This window comes from Symsagittifera roscoffensis, chromosome 2 (assembly GCF_963678635.1).
Source record: "Symsagittifera roscoffensis chromosome 2, txSymRosc1.1, whole genome shotgun sequence".
In the NCBI taxonomy this organism is placed as follows: Eukaryota; Metazoa; Xenacoelomorpha; order Acoela; family Convolutidae; genus Symsagittifera; species Symsagittifera roscoffensis.
Window position 1 is genome coordinate 52,946,240 of NC_087063.1, and position 22,128 is coordinate 52,968,367.

Genomic DNA, 22,128 nt, shown 5'->3' on the forward strand with positions numbered 1-22,128 from the left:
AACCACCCAGCAGTTCACCTCTTTATAGGACAAACCCACAAAGACAACCAGCCACGGAAGCACTTGAAAAATATTCTTCAAAACGAGTATTGGATTCTTTGCGTTCTTCGCACACATTGACAAGACCATAAAAAAATGTTACGACTGCCGACGACAACAGGCAACTAGACTACAGCCTGAACTTGCGCCTCTACCCGCCTTCAGATTTCCAGAAGATAAGCACTTCCCGTTTCAACAAACAGGATTAGATCTCTTTGGACCGTTTGCTTCGAAAACCGCAGGAAACTACAACAAACGGTACAGCGTTATAAGGACTTGCCTAACAGCACGAGCCGTACATCTTGAGATGTGCCAAGACCAATCAGCCGACGCCTTCATCAATACTTTACGACGATTCTTCGCTCGCACAGGACAACCAGCCAAAATTGTTTCTGATAATGGTACAAATTTCACCGCAGCCGAAAAAAAACTCAACAGACACTTCGACGCCGATGTTACACGACAATTCTACGCCAATCATCAGATTGAATGGACCTTCAACCCTGCCTATGCTCCTCATTTCGGTGGTGTATGGGAACGACTCATAAGATCAGTCAAAGACTCGTTCTATGCCATCATAGGAAGCCAGATTCTAACAGACGACATATTCAACACCGTTCTTTGCGAAATTGAACACTTCATGAACGCAAGACGCATCACTACAGTTTCAGCATCGATCGATGATGTTGAAGCCCTCACTCCAAATCATTTTCTTCTCGGGAGAGCGCATGCCAGCTTGCCACCTCTACAAACCCAACAGCCGTCAACACTCAGTCGACAATGGAAATTCGCCCAACAACTCGCAACCCATATTTGGAAACGCTTGATGAAGGAGTTTATCCCAACACTACTGCCAAGACAACGATGGACAAAGAAGACGCCGCCTATCAAAATAGGAGAAATTGTCTGGATTCTTCAGGATATGACGCCACGAAGACTCTGGCCAATTGGACGGATCACAGGAAACAAACCAACCGATGATGATCAGATCCGCGTTTACTTCGTCAAAATAAGAGACAAAATTGCGTCAATACCAGCCATTAGACTAGCACCTGTTAGTCCGGATTATTGCAATCAACCAGCAAACGAAGATTCACGACAATGAGAGCCTCACCCCAAAGCAGCCTTGCGCCGAGAACCATAGCCGATAACTTCAACTGACACTTAAACGACCGTTAAGCCAGCGTTTTAAGTTTTATAAGTAGGAACTACCCCACCCCTTTTTTCCTAATTTATTTTGCAACTGCAAAATGAGGCCGAGTGATATATGCCAATTTGACAATTGACAACCGTCTTAGATGACTTCAACTTTTCACATGCAATCAGGAAAACTTCGGGAAAGAAATTGAAAACCAAAACTCAGCAAAAACAAAATTGAAAAAATGCAAAACTGAATTACCAAACACGTGCAACCAACTAATTTATAATCAAATCAAAGTTCAAAGCAAGAAAGACTCAAGTACATCGTGTAAATTAGAAACTTTTAAATATTCGTTTTCTATTAAAAAAAAAACGCTTCAGCATTAAGCCTATGTTTTTATTTATTCAGAGCCCGATTCAACGAAGCCAATTATTGCTTTAAAACCAGATTATTATGGCCTTATTTGGCCTTGCTGTGTAAATTTTGCACCTGCACGTTTCACTTCACCAATCATTTGCTTTCAAATCTTTGCAAGCTTATCAAGGATATCCGGTTGCTGTAAAAGTACAGAGGCTCAGAGTTTTCCAATCATATTCAAAAAAACTAGTAGAAAATTTTTTTTTCTGTTCACAAAGCAGTGTCATTTTATGTTCGTGGTAACATTTGAGGACTATACAAACGCTTAAAAAGTTAGTGAATAAAGCAAAATCGACAAAATTCTTCTTCAAAAATTAAATGCCAAATAAACACATAGAAAAAAAAATTTGTACAATATTAAATTGTTGTTCGATTTACAACTGAATGGGCTTCAAAGAGGTAACTCACTCTTCCCACTCCGGGTAAATTTTGTGGAAGTTGATTTTGAGCGAAAAACAAAAAAAAGAACATAGAAATAGTCAAATTCAAAAGTCTTCTCCATTTTCTGTTGTCTTCTCCATTTACGTGTTGTGTGCCGCCAGGTTTTTCAAAGATAAGGGACTACACTCCAGCAACGAAAACCCAACCACCAAACTGACAAGCAACAACATGATTGCCGCAAAGAATTTTATCTTCAAGCAGACGCAACGAGACAGCTTCAAATCAGAGGTCAACGCATTGACACAAAATAAACGAATCAACACAACTAGCAGACTTCGACACCTATCACCATTTCTAGACGAAGACGGACTCTTGCGAGCACGTGGACGCCTCGAGAAATCTCAATTGGACTATTGCATAAAACACCCGATTATCCTTGATGGAAACCACCCAGCAGTTCACCTCTTTATAGGACAAACCCACAAAGACAACCAGCCACGGAAGCACTTGAAAAATATTCTTCAAAACGAGTATTGGATTCTTTGCGTTCTTCGCACACATTGACAAGATCATAAAAAACTGTTACGACTGCCGACGACAACAGGCAACTAGACTACAGCCTGAACTTGCGCCTCTACCCGCCTTCAGATTTCCAGAAGATAAGCACTTCCCGTTTCAACAAACAGGATTAGATCTCTTTGGACCGTTTGCTTCGAAAACCGCAGGAAACTACAACAAACGGTACAGCGTTATAAGGACTTGCCTAACAGCACGAGCCGTACATCTTGAGATGTGCCAAGACCAATCAGCCGACGCCTTCATCAATACTTTACGACGATTCTTCGCTCGCACAGGACAACCAGCCAAAATTGTTTCTGATAATGGTACAAATTTCACCGCAGCCGAAAAAGAACTCAACAGACACTTCGACGCCGATGTTACACGACAATTCTACGCCAATCATCAGATTGAATGGACCTTCAACCCTGCCTATGCTCCTCATTTCGGTGGTGTATGGGAACGACTCATAAGATCAGTCAAAGACTCGTTCTATGCCATCATAGGAAGCCAGATTCTAACAGACGACATATTCAACACCGTTCTTTGCGAAATTGAACACTTCATGAACGCAAGACGCATCACTACAGTTTCAGCATCGATCGATGATGTTGAAGCCCTCACTCGAAATCATTTTCTTCTCGGGAGAGCGCATGCCAGCATGCCACCTCTACAAACCCAACAGCCCTCAACACTCAGTCGACAATGGAAATTCGCCCAACAACTCGCAACCCATATTTGGAAACGCTTGATGAAGGAGTTTATCCCAACACTACTGCCAAGACAACGATGGACAAAGAAGACGCCGCCTATCAAAATAGGAGAAATTGTCTGGATTCTTCAGGATATGACGCCACGAGGACTCTGGCCAATTGGACGGATCACAGGAAACAAACCAACCGATGATGATCAGATCCGCGTTTACTTCGACAAAATAAGAGACAAAATTGCGTCAATACCAGCCATTAGACTAGCACCTGTTAGTCCGGATTATTGCAATCAACCAGCAAACGAAGATTCACGACAATGAGAGCCTCACCCCAAAGCAGTCTTGCGCCGAGAACCATAGCCGATAACTTCAACTGACACTTAAACGACCGTTAAGCCAGCGTTTTAAGTTTTATAAGTATGAACTACCCCACCCCTTTTTTCTTAATTTATTTTGCAACTGCAAAATGAGGCCGAGTGTTATATGCCAATTTGACAATTGACAACCGTCTTAGATGACTTCAACTTTTCACATGCAATCAGGAAAACTTCGGGAAAGAAATTGAAAAGCAAAACTCAGCAAATACAAAATTGAAAAAATGCAAAACTGAATTACCAAACACGTGCAACCAACTAATTTATAATCAAATCAAAGTTCAAAGCAAGAAAGACTCAAGTACATCGTGTAAATTAGAAACTATTACATTTTCGTTTTCTATGAAAAAAACGCTTCAGCATTAAGCCTATGTTTTTATTTATTCAGAGCCCGATTCAACGAAGCCAATTATTGTTTTAAAACCAGATTATTATGACCTTATTTGGCCTTGCTGCGTAAATTTTGCACCTGCACGTTTCACTTCACCAATCAATTGCTTTCAAATCTTTGCAAGCTCATCAAGGATATCTGGTTGCTGTAAAAGTACAGAGGCTCAGAGTTTTCCAATCATATTCAAAAAAAACTAGTAGAAAAGTTTTTTTTCTGTTCACAAAGCAGTGTCATTTTATGTTCGTGGTAACATTTGAGGACTATACAAACGCTTAAAAAGTTAGTGAATAAAGCAAAATCGACAAAATTCTTCTTCAAAAATTAAATGCCAAATAAACACATAGAAAAAAAAATTTTGTACAATTTTAAATTGTTGTTCGATTTACAACTGAAAGGGCTTCAAAGAGGTAACTCACTCTTCCCACTCCGGGTAAATTTTGTGGAAGTTGATTTTGAGCGAAAAACAAAAAAAAGAACATAGAAATAGTCAAATTCAAAAGTCTTCTCCATTTTCAATGGTCGGAACAATAGGAGTTTTCTGAAGTTATATCAATTTTCACCTGAAAACTTATCGCAAAATGAGAACTCAGATAGACTCATAATTGTAATGCGTACAAAAAGTCCGTCTCCCTTATTTCTTTTTCACTTGAAATTAACCTTGTTCTGTATGAAAATCAAGGCTGTCCAAAATAATTTTGCCACTTCAATATTTTTTTCGTTGCAATAATTATGTGGTACTTCATTGCAAAAATTAAGTGGTAAACCCGGAGCAGCGGGTATCTACTAATTTGAAGTCCTGTGAGTATAGGTTTAGTTTTCTTTAGCATTACAGCTCTTCTTAAAATTCAGTGACAGTTTTTTCTAATTGAATTTTGTTGATGAACGATGATTCGAACATATCAACCTTATTTATGCATTAATGATGAGAATTTAGGTTTTTTCTGCTTGTCCATTTGTCCTTTTAAAATCTACATTCAAAATTGAGTTCTGTTTAAAGTTTGGAAAAGGTGGGACGGCGATGGCAAAACAAAGATTGCAATTGATAAAAATCGGCTTTAATACAAAATATCTACCTGTAAGAGTGATTGCATGCAGCTAATTTAACTTTAAACTTGATAATATAAGGATCTAAAACAGCTTAAAAATAATTTTAAAAATTTTCTAAAAACTGGGTCACAATGTCATAAAATGGGTATTTTTGCGGTATACAATCTTCATTGAATTGTATCAAGCGTCCAAATATTTTATATAAAAAAATTATCTGTGTTATGCCGTTAAAATTTTTGAAACTTAGCCGAAAACTTGAGCCAAAAAACCACAGTAATTTGGTTTTTGTTCCGATTTTCGGAGCGAAAGTAATGGTATATTTGTGATCGGGATGGTTTCTTTTCTTGAAACAAGTGTCGACTTTTTAACTAGCCATTTATGACCGATTTTATATCATTCAAAAGGTATTGTTGTCTTGAACTTAAATTTAAAAAATATGATTACACCTGCGATCATTTTTTGTGAAGTGCGGGTTTAAAGATTGCTATTTTGGCCAATTTGGGACAAGTAACGGGCGATATACTTCGCGCTTTTAACGTAAAAGCTGAGACCTAATCCATCTTAGAAATTTTTCCAAATTGATTGAAAAAAGCTTCTTTGCCGTAATTGATTCGTTACTAGGAGCAAAAAAATTTCAGTTTGTACTTTATAGGGCGTGTGGGAAGATGATTATCACAAAAAAAAATTTCAAATTTGACTTTTTTTTCGTTTTAATTATTACATTTAATTTTTCCTTGTTATTACTGCGCCATTGACCTTAAGAGGCAGTCAGAATTTTCAAGGTTTCGCCCTGATCCGAGCACTCTTGTTTCAGTTACTCAATGAAGTGAGTCATCGAAAATCTTGCAAGCAGTGAGCCGTTGAAAATCACTTTTGCTTGTAACTTATTCGGGGACCAGACCAATTTTAGCAGACCAACACTTTAGCATAAAAAGGAAAATGAGTATTTTAGCAGACCACCGCAATAAACTGATGCATGGTTGGTTGACAGACTCATAAATACACTCAGTCTTGGGTCAAGCTTCCCCAATTAAGACAATTTCAACTATCAATTTCAAAAACACAACTGTCTAAATTAGCGGCAAAGCAATGATCTACGCTCGCAAAACCTTTCACATTGAATGGAAGTGCAGCCGAGCAAGCGGTCGCTCATCGCCAATGCTGTGTTTGATAATAGCTTACTGACTTGCTAATTGTTCTGGGTCTGTCAAAAGATTGGTCTGCTAAAAAACCGGTATGTTAGAACTTAGCACTAATTTGTTGGAACACTGCACAATCTTAACGGACGTAGTCCAAATCTAATGCATTTTCATTAAACGCTTGTCTAGATGTGAAAACTCAGATTGAATTTGCATTCATGGTGTGTACAGAAAATGTCACTCATCGTTTTACGGACACATATGGCAATTTCTTTTTCTCCGTTTTACAAAAATTATTATTGCGATGAAAAATATTGAAAATGATTTTAAAAATATTGCTATGATTTAAGAGTCGTTCTTGAGCTGAAAAAATGACATTCTAAAATAGCAAATCAAAGTTTAGTGTGTGAGGAAAGTAATCTTTTTAGCCTACTGTGATTTTCAGGAACTTTCTATATTCAAATATTTACCCTTGTTGCAAAGGGGAGGAGGGAGATTCGTTTCTAGGTACAAAATTTTAAAATGCTCAAGCATTTAATTAGTTCTTCATAGATGTGACAAAACAATTGTTACTAAGTACCAAGGGGGGTAGTTAAATAAATCCAAATTCAGCTGTTTTTCAACTTTAGTTTTTGGTATGTAAACTTTCTGTCTGCCTTGATGATCTAGATTTTAAAGTATTTCCTAGTTTTTACTCTATTGGTTTTAATGCAATCGTTTCATTGAAGGCAACAGTCCACTTTCCCCAGAATATGGATTCTTTTGTGTCCCATGTCAGCAAACATTTGGCTCCTAGGTTGTGACCTCAGCCATTTCCAAACTGCCCATAATTTCATGGCGTGACTTGTTTCAGCCTTGCTGGGGCAAACATTGAATCTTTGAACTTCATACTTTACCAAATAATTAATTTGAAAATTTCACAATTTCAAGGAGATTAATTGTCAATCCAATCCATTTTTAACATTACTCGAAATTATCGGATGTGAAATGTCTGTTGACTTGCGTAAATGTAAAGGGCTTCTCGGAGATTCTTCAAATAAACCCAAAGCAAAAATGCTTGTCATACAGTTTTTATGTAAAGAATTGATATTCCTATAGGTAGAAAACCAGATAATTTTATTATGCTGCACTAATGCGATTGTATTATTTGATTTTTTCTTCTTTCAGTTGGCAAAATTTTTGGGATTTTTTCATAACTTAGAGTTGATTTATAGCTACAAAAATTGTAGAATTAAATTGCAATTTTTAGTTTTCTTAGAAACACTGCAGCTATTGTTGTATATCTGCTTAAGAACTACAATTGTTTTCATGTAATTTTTCAATACTGAAAAATACTGCTTCGCCATCAAGAGACATTCACGGATCATAGGCCGCCCAAACTGATAAAATGATCTTATTCTGTGTCTAATTCTGATTCTGTACCTAATTAAAAGAATAAGAAGGTTTTTCAAAACAATTGAATTAGTGATTAATTAAAACATTATTAGTTGAAAAGTGAATGAGATAACTTGTTGCAATTCAAAGGTAGAGTATAGATGCATATAAAACAAGCACATTTGGCCGAGTGGCCTAGAGACAAGTCTGTCACGCCGACAAGTCTGTCATTGCCGAGAATACGAATTCATTATTGATTTAACTTCATTCTACGGAGATTTAGCGAGCACATTTTGGCGCCCCACAAGGGACTCGTTGATAATTCCCTTTCTAGATTGCAACACGAGAGTAGTATTGCAACACGAGAGACACGACGAGTGTTTTATTTGGTCTATTTCAACACAAGGGACCGAGTTTACTTTTGCAACACAACAAGGGACCACTGTAGTTAGTTCCCTTTCGAAAGTTTGGCGGACCCGAGTGTAGCCTTCCGTCAGTTGCCCGAAAGTGGGCGTTTGGCCGAATTGTGACCAGTTGGCCGAAAGTCCAGTCTGCCAGACATCAGAGTGTTTTGTTTGGCTGATTATTTTATTTGGCCTATTTCAACACGCGAGACACGACGAGTGTTTTATTTGGGCGATTGTTTTGTTTGGCCCATTTCAACACGCGAGACACGACGAGTGTTTTATCTGGCCGAAGTATCAAGATTGCCGTTGGCCCCGAGTGTCCAGTTGGCCGATTGTCCAGATGGCCGGTTGTTTTTGTCCAGCTGGCCGAGTGTTCAGTTGGTCGAGTGTCCAAATAGCCCAAAGTAGTCATAGTGAGCAGTAAACACAATTGGCCAAAATTGGAACTGTGCAGTTGGACGAGGAGCCTGTTAGCAGACAGACGAAAGTGCAGACTGACTAGCGGAAAAGAGGCCTGTTCAGGTGTCCTGATTGTTGAGTTTTGGTCAAAGTGGAGCTGTGTTTTTCTCGACACCCGAAGTTTTGGATTTTTTCCCGGTGACGCCAATCTCCAATTAAAAACTGTAAGAAGTTTCCAAAACTTTTTAAATTCTCATTTCGTGCTTTTAATTTATAAACGATGTCATATATGCTAGAAATTTTCCCGCAAGCTAGCCCCCGGTAATTTTTCTCAATGCCCAAAATTTTTGGACAGTTCCGTTGAACTGAAATATCTTACAGTCGGTACATAGACATTTTTCTCGATACCAAAAATTTTTGGATATTTGTGAACAGAAAATTACTCCGTGAAATCGGAAAATAGACAGGGGATACTGGACTAGTTTTTGGATTGGTTTATTACTCAAACCTGCTGACCAAAATTATCTGAAAAATTTTGTGAAAAAGCTAAAAAAAAAATTGCCAAAAAATCCTCAAAACGTCTCCAGAATTCTGCGAAACTGTGCTGTAAGATGACACCAACCCTATGTTAAGTAGTCTGGTGGCAAAATATCAGGCAAATTAAGTTGAGTTTTTTCAACCTCAGGTTTCTTCCGCGTGTGTGTACCAGAAGCGCGTCAAAGATACTTGCTTTACAACGCCAGGTTTAAGTTTGAACTTTAACGCTAGGGACTCTCAAAAAACAATACAATACAGTACTACCTTCATCACTACTTGTCTCACCGTAACGACCTTGTAATTTGGCACGACGCCATTAAAAACTCGATAAGTAGGCACCGCAGCAACAATAACCGCAAGCTGAGTAGTGAGCAACTTGTCAATTTATTATTAAGGTATAGGACCAACATTTGTGCGATCGTATACTGTAGACGGAACGGAACCGAGGATATAGAGGAAAGTTTAGGTTCAACAGGTATTCTCGTTCTGAACGTCGTTAAAGACTTTATCTCTAAGCGTAAGGCTAAGGACCAGGTACTAATTGAGAAGTACAATGAGCTTCACCAGCCTCCTTCCCTTGAGTTAAAGACTCTCCTCCTTCTAAGGCGTTATAGCGCTAATCTTAACGTCCTTAAGACACGTAAGAAGCGGAACCGCTTACCCCTCAAAGCTCGGAAAACTATAAAAAATAGGCTTCAGGCAGAAGCTTTGAGACGTCAAGTTCCTCCGTCTTGTAAGCTAATGTTGATTTATTAATGCAAATTTAATTACGTACCAAAACAGTATCTCATTCTATTGATTGTTTTCTATAAGTGAGCATCCGTAGATTATTGTCAATTTGTGAAAAACATGGACAAAAAATTCCAAAGTAAGATACGCAAGTTATTTGAAACCCTTCTAAATTTAGAAAATGAGCTGCTTAAAGGTCACTCATTATTACTTGAGTACATTGAGAAAAAAAGTCGCACCACAAAAATTGATAATGCTGTTTACAAACCTAAAATTGCGTTGGAAAAAGCTGTCGACGTCAATGAGCAATTAATTAGATTAGCGGGAAAAACGGAAAACCCTGAAAAAATTATTGCTCAGCAAGACCTTTGGCTTAAAAAAGTAACCGAAATGAACAATAAAGTAATGCACGAAGCTCAGAGTTACAAGATGAGCCTTGAACCTTCGTCATTTCCAGCAGCCGGCATTACAGGGAGCAAGGGATCTTTACAACAAACTAGGTCTGAGACATCCTCACGCTCGGACAAAACAGGAGATTCAGAAGCACGAGTATCTGAAAACAGGTCTAAGGTCTCTAATAAGTCTAAGGATGGTAGAAAGCTTGACTCACATAAATCTGATAAACCTGCTTCCACTCGTCATACGTCGACTGTTCGCACCAAGTCATCAAGTGAGAAACGGCATGAATTAGTTTTAGTAAAACGACGCCATGAGGAGCTGGAAAGGCAGTATCAAGTGTCTTTAAGACTTAAAGAGCAAGAGAACCGTCTTAAGCTCGAACAAAGTCAGCTGGAACTAGAGCAATTGGCTGAAAATCATAAAAAGCAACTAATTGAAATGGAACTGAAAGCGTTTGAACTTGAGGACAGTTCAACTGAGGTTAGCTAGAAGGTAGCGGAAAGTAACTCGACAGGAGTAAGTCAACCTATTTCAAAAGTAGCAACCAATCGAACTAATGATTGGGTAGACTCTGTTAGTTCACAAGCACCTCCCGTCGTTGCTAGTGCGCCAGGTTTGTAGGCCTTCACTCCTGTACACATTTCGCCAGGACCGACGACTTCCGCCATCCTCGCTCAAGCAATTCACACCAGTAATAGTCATAACCATGGGCACACAGCATTGAGTGACCCTGGAATCCATAGTTATGGACGTCGGGCTATGCCTCAATTTGGCAGTGCAAGCCTTTTGCCATTGCAAGCTTCTGTTCCATTTCCAGTTAACAATATGCATTCTAGTGCACACGTGTTACCACCACCGTCTGCTGTTCCTTTACAGACCATGAGTTCAAACATAACTAATGGTAGTTTTGCCATCGCGCAACTGGAATGATTACCTGTCCCAATGTTACCGGCACAACCCGGTTCTGGTTTTGTTTCTTTGTCACCTGCATTTGCTGGTGGTGGCTTCTCATCTTCTGGAGTAAACCCAACGCCGGTTTTCTTTTCGGCACCTGGTCGCCATGCAGCGCCAGTCCAGACGCAACATAATCTTCCCTTTGTTCCTCATACTGTGTCACTTAGTATCAACGATTACTACACAAGTGATGCAAACTTATGGCGATTGGCAGCTACAACTCCAATCGTCACGCCTGCTCAGTGTTGAAATGCTGGAAACATTTTTTCTAATGTGACAACTGTTGTCCCATCGTGTAACACCGCCGCTCCGTATACTAGTGGTGGGATTGTGTATTTTAATACTCCCCCAGTTCATCCACAACAGCCAGTCAACGAAGACTACGCACCGTCTTCCACTTATCCGAACCAAGGTTGTTCATCGGATCGACCTCTCTCCGCTCGTGAATTGGCGGAATTATTGATGCATAGCCGCAAAGATCATCTTCCTGAATGGAAGTTAGCACAGTTTGACGGCAACCCGTTAAACTGGCACGAATGGTTTGATCAGTTTACGTCCACCGTTGATTCTGCTGTTCTCACCGATGATACGAAACTGACATACTTAAAAACGCTCGTCACAGCCAAAGCAAAAACTGCAATTGCGGAGTTTAGTTATAGTGGCGTTATGTACAAGGATGCACTGGCCACCTTGCAACGGAAGTTTGGGCAACCACATGCTATTGTTGGTGCGCATCTTGATAAGCTGAATACTTTTCCTCCACTTAAGATGCACAATTCGGAAAATGTCATTAGTTTCTCCTCTGCCATATCTGGTCTCGTAGCAGTTTTCAAATCATTATCTTTCAACGATGATCTAAAGAGTGTTAACCTAATAAACCAAGCTGTTAGTAAAGTTCCGCCTAACCTCAAGGAGGCTTGGTCAATGCATACTGTTAGACATAATTGGCAGCGACCAACAGTCTTAGACTTTAACAGCTGGTTGAAAGAAAAGGCCGAGGGGCATGAAAGATTACGTTTACTCAACTCTAAGGCGAAAAACGAGGAACCAGTTAAACCAAAAACAACCAAAGCTTTTGCAGCCAATAGCCAGGTAACTAGTAAGGCTCAAAATAAGTCTGTAAGTAAGGCGCAACTGGAATGATTACCTGTCCCAATGTTACCGGCACAACCCGGTTCTGGTTTTGTTTCTTTGTCACCTGCATTTGCTGGTGGTGGCTTCTCATCTTCTGGAGTAAACCCAACGCCGGTTTTCTTTTCGGCACCTGGTCGCCATGCAGCGCCAGTCCAGACGCAACATAATCTTCCCTTTGTTCCTCATACTGTGTCACTTAGTATCAACGATTACTACACAAGTGATGCAAACTTATGGCGATTGGCAGCTACAACTCCAATCGTCACGCCTGCTCAGTGTTGAAATGCTGGAAACATTTTTTCTAATGTGACAACTGTTGTCCCATCGTGTAACACCACCGCTCCGTATACTAGTGGTGGGATTGTGTATTTTAATACTCCCCCAGTTCATCCACAACATGTTCCGCACTTTGTCAATCATACTAATGCCGATTATCAGCCAGTCAACGAAGACTACGCACCGTCTTCCACTTATCCGAACCAAGGTTGTTCATCGGATCGACCTCTCTCCGCTCGTGAATTGGCGGAATTATTGATGCATAGCCGCAAAGATCATCTTCCTGAATGGAAGTTAGCACAGTTTGACGGCAACCCGTTAAACTGGCACGAATGGTTTGATCAGTTTACGTCCACCGTTGATTCTGCTGTTCTCACCGATGATACGAAACTGACATACTTAAAAACGCTCGTCACAGCCAAAGCAAAAACTGCAATTGCGGAGTTTAGTTATAGTGGCGTTATGTACAAGGATGCACTGGCCACCTTGCAACGGAAGTTTGGGCAACCACATGCTATTGTTGGTGCGCATCTTGATAAGCTGAATACTTTTCCTCCACTTAAGATGCACAATTCGGAAAATGTCATTAGTTTCTCCTCTGCCATATCTGGTCTCGTAGCAGTTTTCAAATCATTATCTTTCAACGATGATCTAAAGAGTGTTAACCTAATAAACCAAGCTGTTAGTAAAGTTCCGCCTAACCTCAAGGAGGCTTGGTCAATGCATACTGTTAGACATAATTGGCAGCGACCAACAGTCTTAGACTTTAACAGCTGGTTGAAAGAAAAGGCCGAGGGGCATGAAAGATTACGTTTACTCAACTCTAAGGCGAAAAACGAGGAACCAGTTAAACCAAAAACAACCAAAGCTTTTGCAGCCAATAGCCAGGTAACTAGTAAGGCTCAAAATAAGTCTAAGTTTCCGCCGTGCGTTTTGTGTAAGGGTAGTCATGCATTGTGGAATTGTGCTGTTTCTAAGGAAAAGAATGCTACTCAGTGAGCAAAATACGTAGCTGAACAGAAGTTTTGCTTCGCTTGCCTCAATGGCAATCATAGTTTCCGGCAATGTTCTAGAGCAAAAAAGTGCCCGAAGCCAGAGTGTGATAGCACACATAATGTCTTGTTCCATGGAGCCGAAAGAATATTTCCTCGGAAGGAAAATTTAAAGGTCTCGAATAAGGCTGGAACAAACAAATCCAAGGAGAATACAAACACTTCCACCCATGCCGCTGTTAGTGATGTACATGACATTGAATCTTCTAAAGGGTTGTTGCCAATTGCAACACTTGGTGTATCCTCGGATGTAACCAGTCTCCTGACGTTGGTTCTTTGTGATAGTGCATCGACTCACTCCTGGGTGTCTTCGTCACTCGTAAACCGTCTCGGCTTAGTAGGGGAGCCCGTTAACTTGTCAATTAGTGGTTTCAATTCAACCACCGTTGTTGAGACTCAGAGGGTCAAGTTTACAGTTTCCTCCGAGCCGAATAATAGTGATTTCGTATTTTCTCTCAGTGCATATGATAAAGACAATATTCGGATTGGTTCCGAATTAATCAATATTGCTGATTTGCAGAATAAATATCCACAATTAGCACCTATTAAGCCCACTCAATATACTTATGAGGACGTTGAATTTATTATCGGACAAGACTACTACCACGCCGTTAGACCCATTGAGTTCATCTTGGGAGATGATAAAAACTCACCGTGTTCCGTTCGCCTACCGATAGGTTGGGTCATAAGTGGTCCGTTGCCGCCGTCCGTTAATTCTACTTCTTCGTGTTTCAAGTGTGTTGTTGAAGATTCTTCTCTGACCGACCATATATAATCCTGGTACGAGTTGGAATCGTATGGTGCTTTCAAACAAGTCGATGCCCGTTCCGCCGCGGATAAACATGCTTTATCCATCCTAAATTCTGAAACCGTTCACAATGGCGAAAGATACATTGTGCCTATGCTTTGGATTGATAGTAATGTCAGTCTACCAAACAATTTTTACTCGTCACTCGCCCAATTTAAACACATTGGAGAGAAGGTTAAGTAAAGACCCTGAGCTGCGCGAAAGATACGCAGAAACAATTAGAGAGGACATTAGGAAAGGCTATGTCGTTACCGTCGAACCGCATGATCCACGTAAGCATTCCGATCGCGAGTGGTATCTTCCGCACCATCCCGTCGTAAATCCGAATAAGCCGGGTAAGGTGCGCCGAGTCCTTAATGGGGCTTCTAAGTTTCACGGCACATCCTTAAAAAAGTCCTTATTGGTGGGTCCGGACCTACTCCAAAATTTAATTTTTGTACTTTTGCGATTCCGTCAACACAAGTACGCCATCTCCGCGAATTTAGAGGGTATGTTCCTCCAGGTAGGAGTCCTTGGCGATCAAATTTCGCTCCGTTTTTGTGGCGGGAGGATACCACTTCCGATGTGGTAGTTCATCAGTACACTCGCCATATATTCGGCGCACGAGATTCGCCTACGTGCGCCAATTTCGCGTTGCGAAAAACAGCAGCTGATAATATGTCCACATACCCTGAGGCCGCCTCAGTCTTAAATGAAAAACTTTACATGGACGATTACTGGGATTCATTCGAGAACGTTACCCATGCAATTAAAATTAGTCGCGATTTGGTTTCCTTACTAAAATTGGGAGGATTTAATTTGACTAAATTTGTCAGTAATGCTGATGAAATCACTTTAGCAATGAACCCCGAGGAATCCGAAACCTTGTCTTCACCCATCAAGAAAATATGTAACGGTGCCGAACAATCATCACACGTCTTAGGTCTTAAGTGGGACCATGTGAAAGACACATTGGTTGTTAGCAGAGGCGTGGATCGTCCTCTCGATAAAACAATAACTCAACGAACCGTTTTGAGTTTCGTCTCTTCTGTGTTTGACCCTGTTGGGTTAGTAGCTCCATACACAGTTAGGGCCCGTCCTTTACTTAAAGATATTTGGAAAATCAGTGGTCAAAGTTGGGACGACGAATTGCCAGATGACATAAGGGATAAGTTTCTCGAGTGGCACTCCGGTCTCTCTCTCTTAGGGCAATTGAATATTCCCCGTTGTTACTTCGCAGAGCTTGTTGATCAAATTGAGCTCCACATGTTCGGTGATAGCTCGCAGAACGTTTTCTGTGCGGTTGGATTTTTGCGTGCGCGACTCTCGAGCTCGCACAAAACTCAAATATCCTTCATCTTTGGTAAAGCTCGCGTTGCGCCCATGAAAGCGCTATCTATACCGAAGCTAGAGCTTCAAGCTGCTCTGCTCGCCCTACGACTAAAAGATGATATACTGGCCGCCCTTAACGTCTCTATTAATCATGTCTACATTAGGACAGATAGTACAACAGTTTTGCAGTGTCCAAACTCCACTGAAAAATTATCTGTATTCGTCAGTAATTGTGTCGGCGAAATCCTCGAATCGACCACTATTGATGAGTGGCACCATGTTCTGAGCGGCGATAATCCAGCTGATACCGGTACGCGGGGTATTTCTTCGGAAGCCCTCAAGGATAGCAGCTGGGTTATTGGTGCGAGCATTCTCAGGACTACTGATTGGCCGTTTATACCCGACGAACGTGTAATCAATAAAATTCGTTTGAAGGGTCCTTCTTGTGATGTTGACAATTGCTTGGAGACATCATCTTCCTTCGTCACCGATGTCACATCCATCAAACATCCCGAACACGGGTTCAATTGGGAAAGGTTCAGTTCCTTCACAAGATATAAACGAGTAGTCGCTTTTATGTTGAGGATGTTGCCTTCACATAAGCATTTTCGTGGTAAGGACTTACGAATCACCGACCCCACTGAACTTGATATTGCAGAAAGCAAACTGATTCATCTTGCTCAGATGGAATCCTTCCCTGTTGAGTTAAAAACACTCACCGCCGGCAAACCTATTAAGAATAGTAGTAAAATTGCCACATACTCGCCATTTATCGGTCCCGCTGGTATCATTCGTTCCACCGGACGGATTGTGCGTTTAGTGAATACCGAGTTTGATACTAAGCACCCAATAATACTCGACGCCCGACATACCCTAGTTCGTTTGTTGGCCCGCAGACTCCACCATAAGCATTTTCATCAAGGATTAGATTACATGCGCGAATATGAAATATGCAATACTTGGGTTGCGTCGACTACTTCGGTCTATCGAAAATCAATGTGTAACATGCCGTAAACGCAAAGCAAGTACCATCCAGCCTATTATGTCCGATTTACCTGTCGAACGTCGCGGATATAAGCAACCAACCTTCAATCATACGGGTGTGGATTACTTTGGACCGCTTTACGTTCCGGTTCGCAGAAGCACTGAAAAAAGATGGGGATTTCTTTTTACTCGCCTCACCACTAGGGCTGTACACCTTGAGATTGTACCATCTCGGGACACCTGTTCTTGTGTCATGGGCATCGAACGGTTCATTGCGCGTCGTGGTACGCCAAGCACAATCTGGTCGGACAACGGCACGAACTTCGTTGGTGCGGAAAAGGAATTACTTGCCTGCATCAAGAGCTGGAATGGCATGGCACCGACCATTTTTGCACACAAAGGTGTTACTTGGAAATTTAACCCGCCAGGCGCACCCCATCATGGCTGCTCCTGTGAACGCCTCGTCCAAAGCGTGAAGCGCGTGCTGTAATATATCCTAGGCAGTAGGCGAGTCACTGAAGAGGTGTTAGGAACAACACTCTGCTTAGTTGAGCAGGCTTTGAATTCGAGGCCAATCACTCCCGTTAGTACTGATTCACGTGAGTTAGAAGCGTTAACCCCAAACCATTTTTTGCTTGGACATTATGCCACAAGCTTTCCTTCGCTTTTACCCGGGGAGCACTTCGATCACAAGAAAAGGTACATGCGAGCGCAGTCATATGCTAACGCGATTTGGTCTCGTTGGCTTCGAGAATATGTTCCCTCGCTGAATAAACGCGTCAAGTGGCACACTCATTCTGACTTCACACTTAAAACAGGCGACCTCGTGTGGGTGATTGAGCCAGACAGTCCGCGTGGGTACTACCCTCTCGCCCGAATCGTCAAGCTAAACTACGGACAGGACGGTTGCGCTCGATCCGCCCTTGTTAAGACCGCAACCCGTGAAGTCACTCGGCCGACCGTTAAGCTCGCTCCGGTTCTTCCTTCTTCAGGGGGGGGGGGGGGGGAGGATGTTGCAATGCAAATGTAGAGTATATATGCATATAAAACAAGCACAGTTGGCCGAGCGGCCTAGAGACAAGTCTCTCACGCAGGTCAACCGGGTTCGAGTCCTACCATACGCAGACCTTAAAACATGTAGACCCAAGGGGCTATAGCCCCATTTGACCGTTTTTTACAGTTTTTTGGTTCTAATTCGGTTCAGCCTTGATTAAGGCTGACCGCCAAAAAAGAGCAATTTGTCTCAAGGACATAAGCGACCGGTTCGTGTGGCTAGCTTGCACCAATTTGTTTATTGAAACTGTGGATTGTAAAAAATTATGAACTTGTTTAACAGCAAAAACTTGAATGAAAATTATCAATATATCCGATAAATTCTGTATTGCCGAGAATACGAATTCATTATTGATTTAACTTCATTCTACGGAGATTTAGCGAGCACATAACTCAAAAGGAGTGGAAATAAGATGAAACTGAAGCTAAGACCTGTCGCTAAATTGGTTAAATAATCAAGGTTCTAAAATCAGATCTCGACACTTCTCGTATTGGCGTAAAAGAACTACAATTGCAATATCTATATTCCCTCCGCGGACTGAGGAGCTAAGTGACTGTTTAGAATGAAAAAATGAGAAATATTAACCAACTGAGTGTAAATACTTGAGTTGCTAAGGATTTCACAGTTAAGCAATGAAAACTCCAACGGAGTGAGCAGAAGTTTTTTTTCATCAAAAGGGATACTATAGTAACTATGGGTTAAGTAAGATATGAAAGCGTGATCTATCACTAAAATAAGGCTGTGTTTGTTATAAAGCTTAGATAAGAAGGATATATAAAGTTCAAAATCAAAGGTTTTTTGATAATTTTACTTTTCCGACAGAAATTTAACCATTTTCGAAAAAATTGGCTATATGACTGGGAAGGAGTATCGAAGCCAGTCAAAAATTCTTTCATGGAGGATGACGTTGAAATTTCTGAAGCAGCATCAATGAACACTGGATCAATGTCAGGTTGACAGAGCTATTTGGCTCGGGAATTGTAAGTGTATCCGTCGGAGTTGTTATTGGTTGCGTGGTCTCGGGTTTTTTCGTAACATCTGCGACAGGTCTTGCAGTTCCTTGTGTTTTCCTCGATCGAGGCAGGTGTATTGGTGGAGTGGTCAGTCACGACAAGGTTTTGTGCTGATCCGGCTTGGTCTACAATATCTATGAAGTATCTATTACCATAAAAATTAGGCGTATCGACATTACGTTAAGATCTACAGAGGGATAGTGGAGGAGATTTATCAAGTTGATTATCGACCTCAATTTATTCAGATAAATCGATGACTTAGTAGACTGAGTTTACTTCGGTCAGCGAGTCTTGCTCCATTGGATGAGAGCTTTCCGGATTGGGGTTTTCTGTGGTTGGACAAGGTTCTTGGCCTTGACGTCCTGTGGAGTAGCTAGGACTATTGAGTTCGGGAAGTCAGGTGTCTGTGGGTTGTCTAAAATCTCCGATTTAATCGTATGGTTATGTTTTGAAACCGGCGTACCCGAATTGTAACAGTTTAGACTGTTTTGTTGGTCGGAAACACGTCTCTCCTTTTCCACGTCTCTACATTGAAAACCTCCCACCGACCATTCCTGTTAACTAAGGTTGGAAGTATCTGATGGAATGAAAAAAGACTCACAGCAAGCTAAGTAGCTTGAGAATTTGCCCTTCTTCGAACAGGGGGTCTGTCTATTACTGGGGATCGTATTAGTTTGCCTTTTCGTTTTAGGAACCTTCTTTGATCTGATATCTGCGTGGGATTCAGTCCTTGATTTTGGCTTTCGCCTTATCCAGTCCGCTTGATGAGCACTGGATGAGGGCTGGTGTTCCATCTTCCAAGATTGCCTTTTTGTGGTGGTTGCGAGATGGTGCTTTCCGGAATTGTTTCTTAGGGAATCTTCGGGTTATTCTTCGTTGCTCTCCTACTTATTTCGACATTTGATTTACCAAAGTGTGGAAAAGAAATTATTCCTCTAAAAGGGTGAGGTTTTGACGAGTACAACTTTTTCACCGCGATGTCAGATTTTAATAATTTTTCCACCGGATAAAACTACTGTAGATTTGGATGAATTACAACTTCGTTCTTAAAAGTTTCGTAGTAAGGAGTCCCGTTATTTGGATTTTCGATTTCTTGATGTATGATTCCCTTGGTAAATGGGTTGTCAATTGATATTCGAGAAAAGTTGGAGTTTTTTACATAAGAGGCGGCAACTACGTTGCAGCTGTACTTTGAAGTTTAATCCGATGGATTCAACGTTTCATTTATTTTGATACAATTGCTTCTATATTTTTCAAAATAACTTGAAAGTGGGATCCGACGGAAGTCTTGAAATTAGTTCCGTAAAACTAAGCTATTTGCCTGCTAAGTGTTTGATTGAAAAATTAAAAGGTTGTAATCTATCTACCCAACATGTAGGTCTGGTGAATTTTATTACTGTGGTTTGTAGTCTGAACGGTATAGATAATTTTGATAGTGTCATTCTCCGTTACAATCACGATCCCTTGTTTTGTTTTTTCGAAGGCGATAGTATGATTTTCTTTCCATTGGAACATTGATTTTTTTGTTCAATGATGGTCTCAAAGGGCAACCCAATGTTGCGAGGCTAGCGAAAAATTTCATATATTATTTAGTGAAGCCAAAAAATGAGCGAAATTCCCTCAAACTTTTTGGAACGGAGATATTTTAGGTAACAAACTATACAGAGAATTTTTCCAATTTTTGTGTCCATGAATCTCTTGAATTCATTGTTCCTTTTTTCCAAAATAAATTACTAAAATAAAATACTAAAATTGCATTGTGTGCTTGTAAATTGCATTGTGTGCTAATAAATTTGTCTAAGGCATTTTGATTATACGCGTTCTTTAAATCGAGTTTTGTTAACCAAACAACTCCAGTAGATTTTTCAGATAGTTTTGCCGCGACATTGTCTAGAAGTTCGTGAGTTTAAGTCATCTGGTATTTAATCTTGATTAAATGTTTGTTCATGAATTTCGAATCTAATGTTAGCTTTTTGGATTTATTTTTCTTACAAGTAATGACAATGGGGCCGATAAATCTATCTCAGCAAATTAAAAGTTTTTCGTTGTGTCCTTCTGACTTTAATCTAAGAACTTCGTCTTTGACTGAGCCTAACATCTTAAAAATGTGTTTTTTTTACTTGTTTCGTGATCTTTATCCGGAGGAATATATTTTCGAAGTTGTTTAAAATTATCTCTGTTTCGCCCTTTGAGGAGAGAATTATTGAAATAACTGACTCACTGGGTATTGGAGAGATGTGATAAGGACAGTTTTCTGGGCGACTTCCATTCCGACTTTGGGTAGACTAGCGTTGCCCGAGATGTTTTGTTCGTAGCCTTCCTTCTTCATACCATCAGTTGGAAAATTTTAGAACCGTGATTCTCCCGATAATTTGGTGTGTCAATGAAACCTCAATTTAAGTGCTTAGTTGTTTGATCCACTAAATATATTTTGACGTAAAGCTTTCCCGTTTTTAATTCTTGTAAAAAAATTTTCTTTGTGAAGCTAACAGGACTCGCGGAATCTACTTGAATGCTTAGGCATACTTGGTTCTCGTCGCCCCTGGCTATGTTTAATAGCTTCTTCAATTCTTCCCCGTCTTCATCGTAAACAGTTGAAAACGCTTTTTCAAATAAATTGAAGAGAAAACCTGACAAAGGTTTTTTTTAAAGTTCTAGATATTTTTGTAAATTTCATTTCCAAGATAGCGCTGAGAAAACATCGAAAAATCTGTTTACTGAGTAAAATAAAAAATTTTCGACTGCAATTTATTTATCATTATGCCAGTTGATGCCTATTTTAGCCTATTATAAGACTGCTCGCTTTATTCGCTCGCGATAGGACTAAGAATTGGAATCGGTTTTTCTCAAAGCTTAGAGATTTTTTTTTAATTTGTGTAGAGTGCGATTCACAACGACAGGGATGTTATTATGATATCCCAATCCAATGATTAATTATGGCAACTGAGTTTGCGTAGAAAACAAAAAACTGAAGAAAAAACTAAATACCCGATTAAGAAGTTCCTCGCCACTCTCATTGGTCGGAACTATAATTTTCTTGATTATACTCTTAAATCTAAATAAATTTTATGAAATTTTTCCGGTAAGAATAAGCGTTTCCTATAATGAAATAAACGGAGGCGCTTCTTGAGATGATGACCATAAAAGGAAGCACATATTTTGAAAGGCTAGAAACCTTGCGTCAGTATGAATTCTATGGCTATTTGGAAGAGTATGTTTTCCAAAACCATTTTCAACTATGTTCTAATTGTCGAGGAGTATGTTTTTGCTCTTTCTGAGGGAAAGATGCAAGAAAATTGTGAAAGAACTCGGAATTTTGTGAGAGAGCTCGGAAATTATGCAAATGATTTCTTTTTTCTTTCATTCGTTCTAATATTTCATTTTTCATTCATGCCTTGTCGTGAAAGAACATGTGTGAAAGAGCAAAAACATACTCTTCAACAGTTAGAACATTGTTGAAGATGGCCTTGGGCAAAAGAGCCGCCATCGGGAACTTCGTGC

At 40.3% G+C, this 22,128-nt stretch overlaps 1 protein-coding gene across 1 annotated transcript; it reads left to right on the forward strand.

Moving 5' to 3' along the window:
• The first annotated feature begins 346 nt into the window (after positions 1-346).
• On the forward strand, positions 347-1,144 carry LOC134839872 (uncharacterized). Its single transcript, XM_063855497.1, has one exon. The coding sequence runs from the start codon at positions 347-349 to the stop codon at positions 1,142-1,144; it is 798 nt and encodes a 265-aa protein (XP_063711567.1).
• The last annotated feature ends 20,984 nt before the right edge of the window (positions 1,145-22,128 follow it).

Excerpts from the sequence above, each read along its gene's own strand:
- LOC134839872 (XM_063855497.1), top strand. The coding sequence starts at position 347 with ATGTGCCAAGACCAATCAGCCGACGCCTTCATCAATACTTTACGACGA.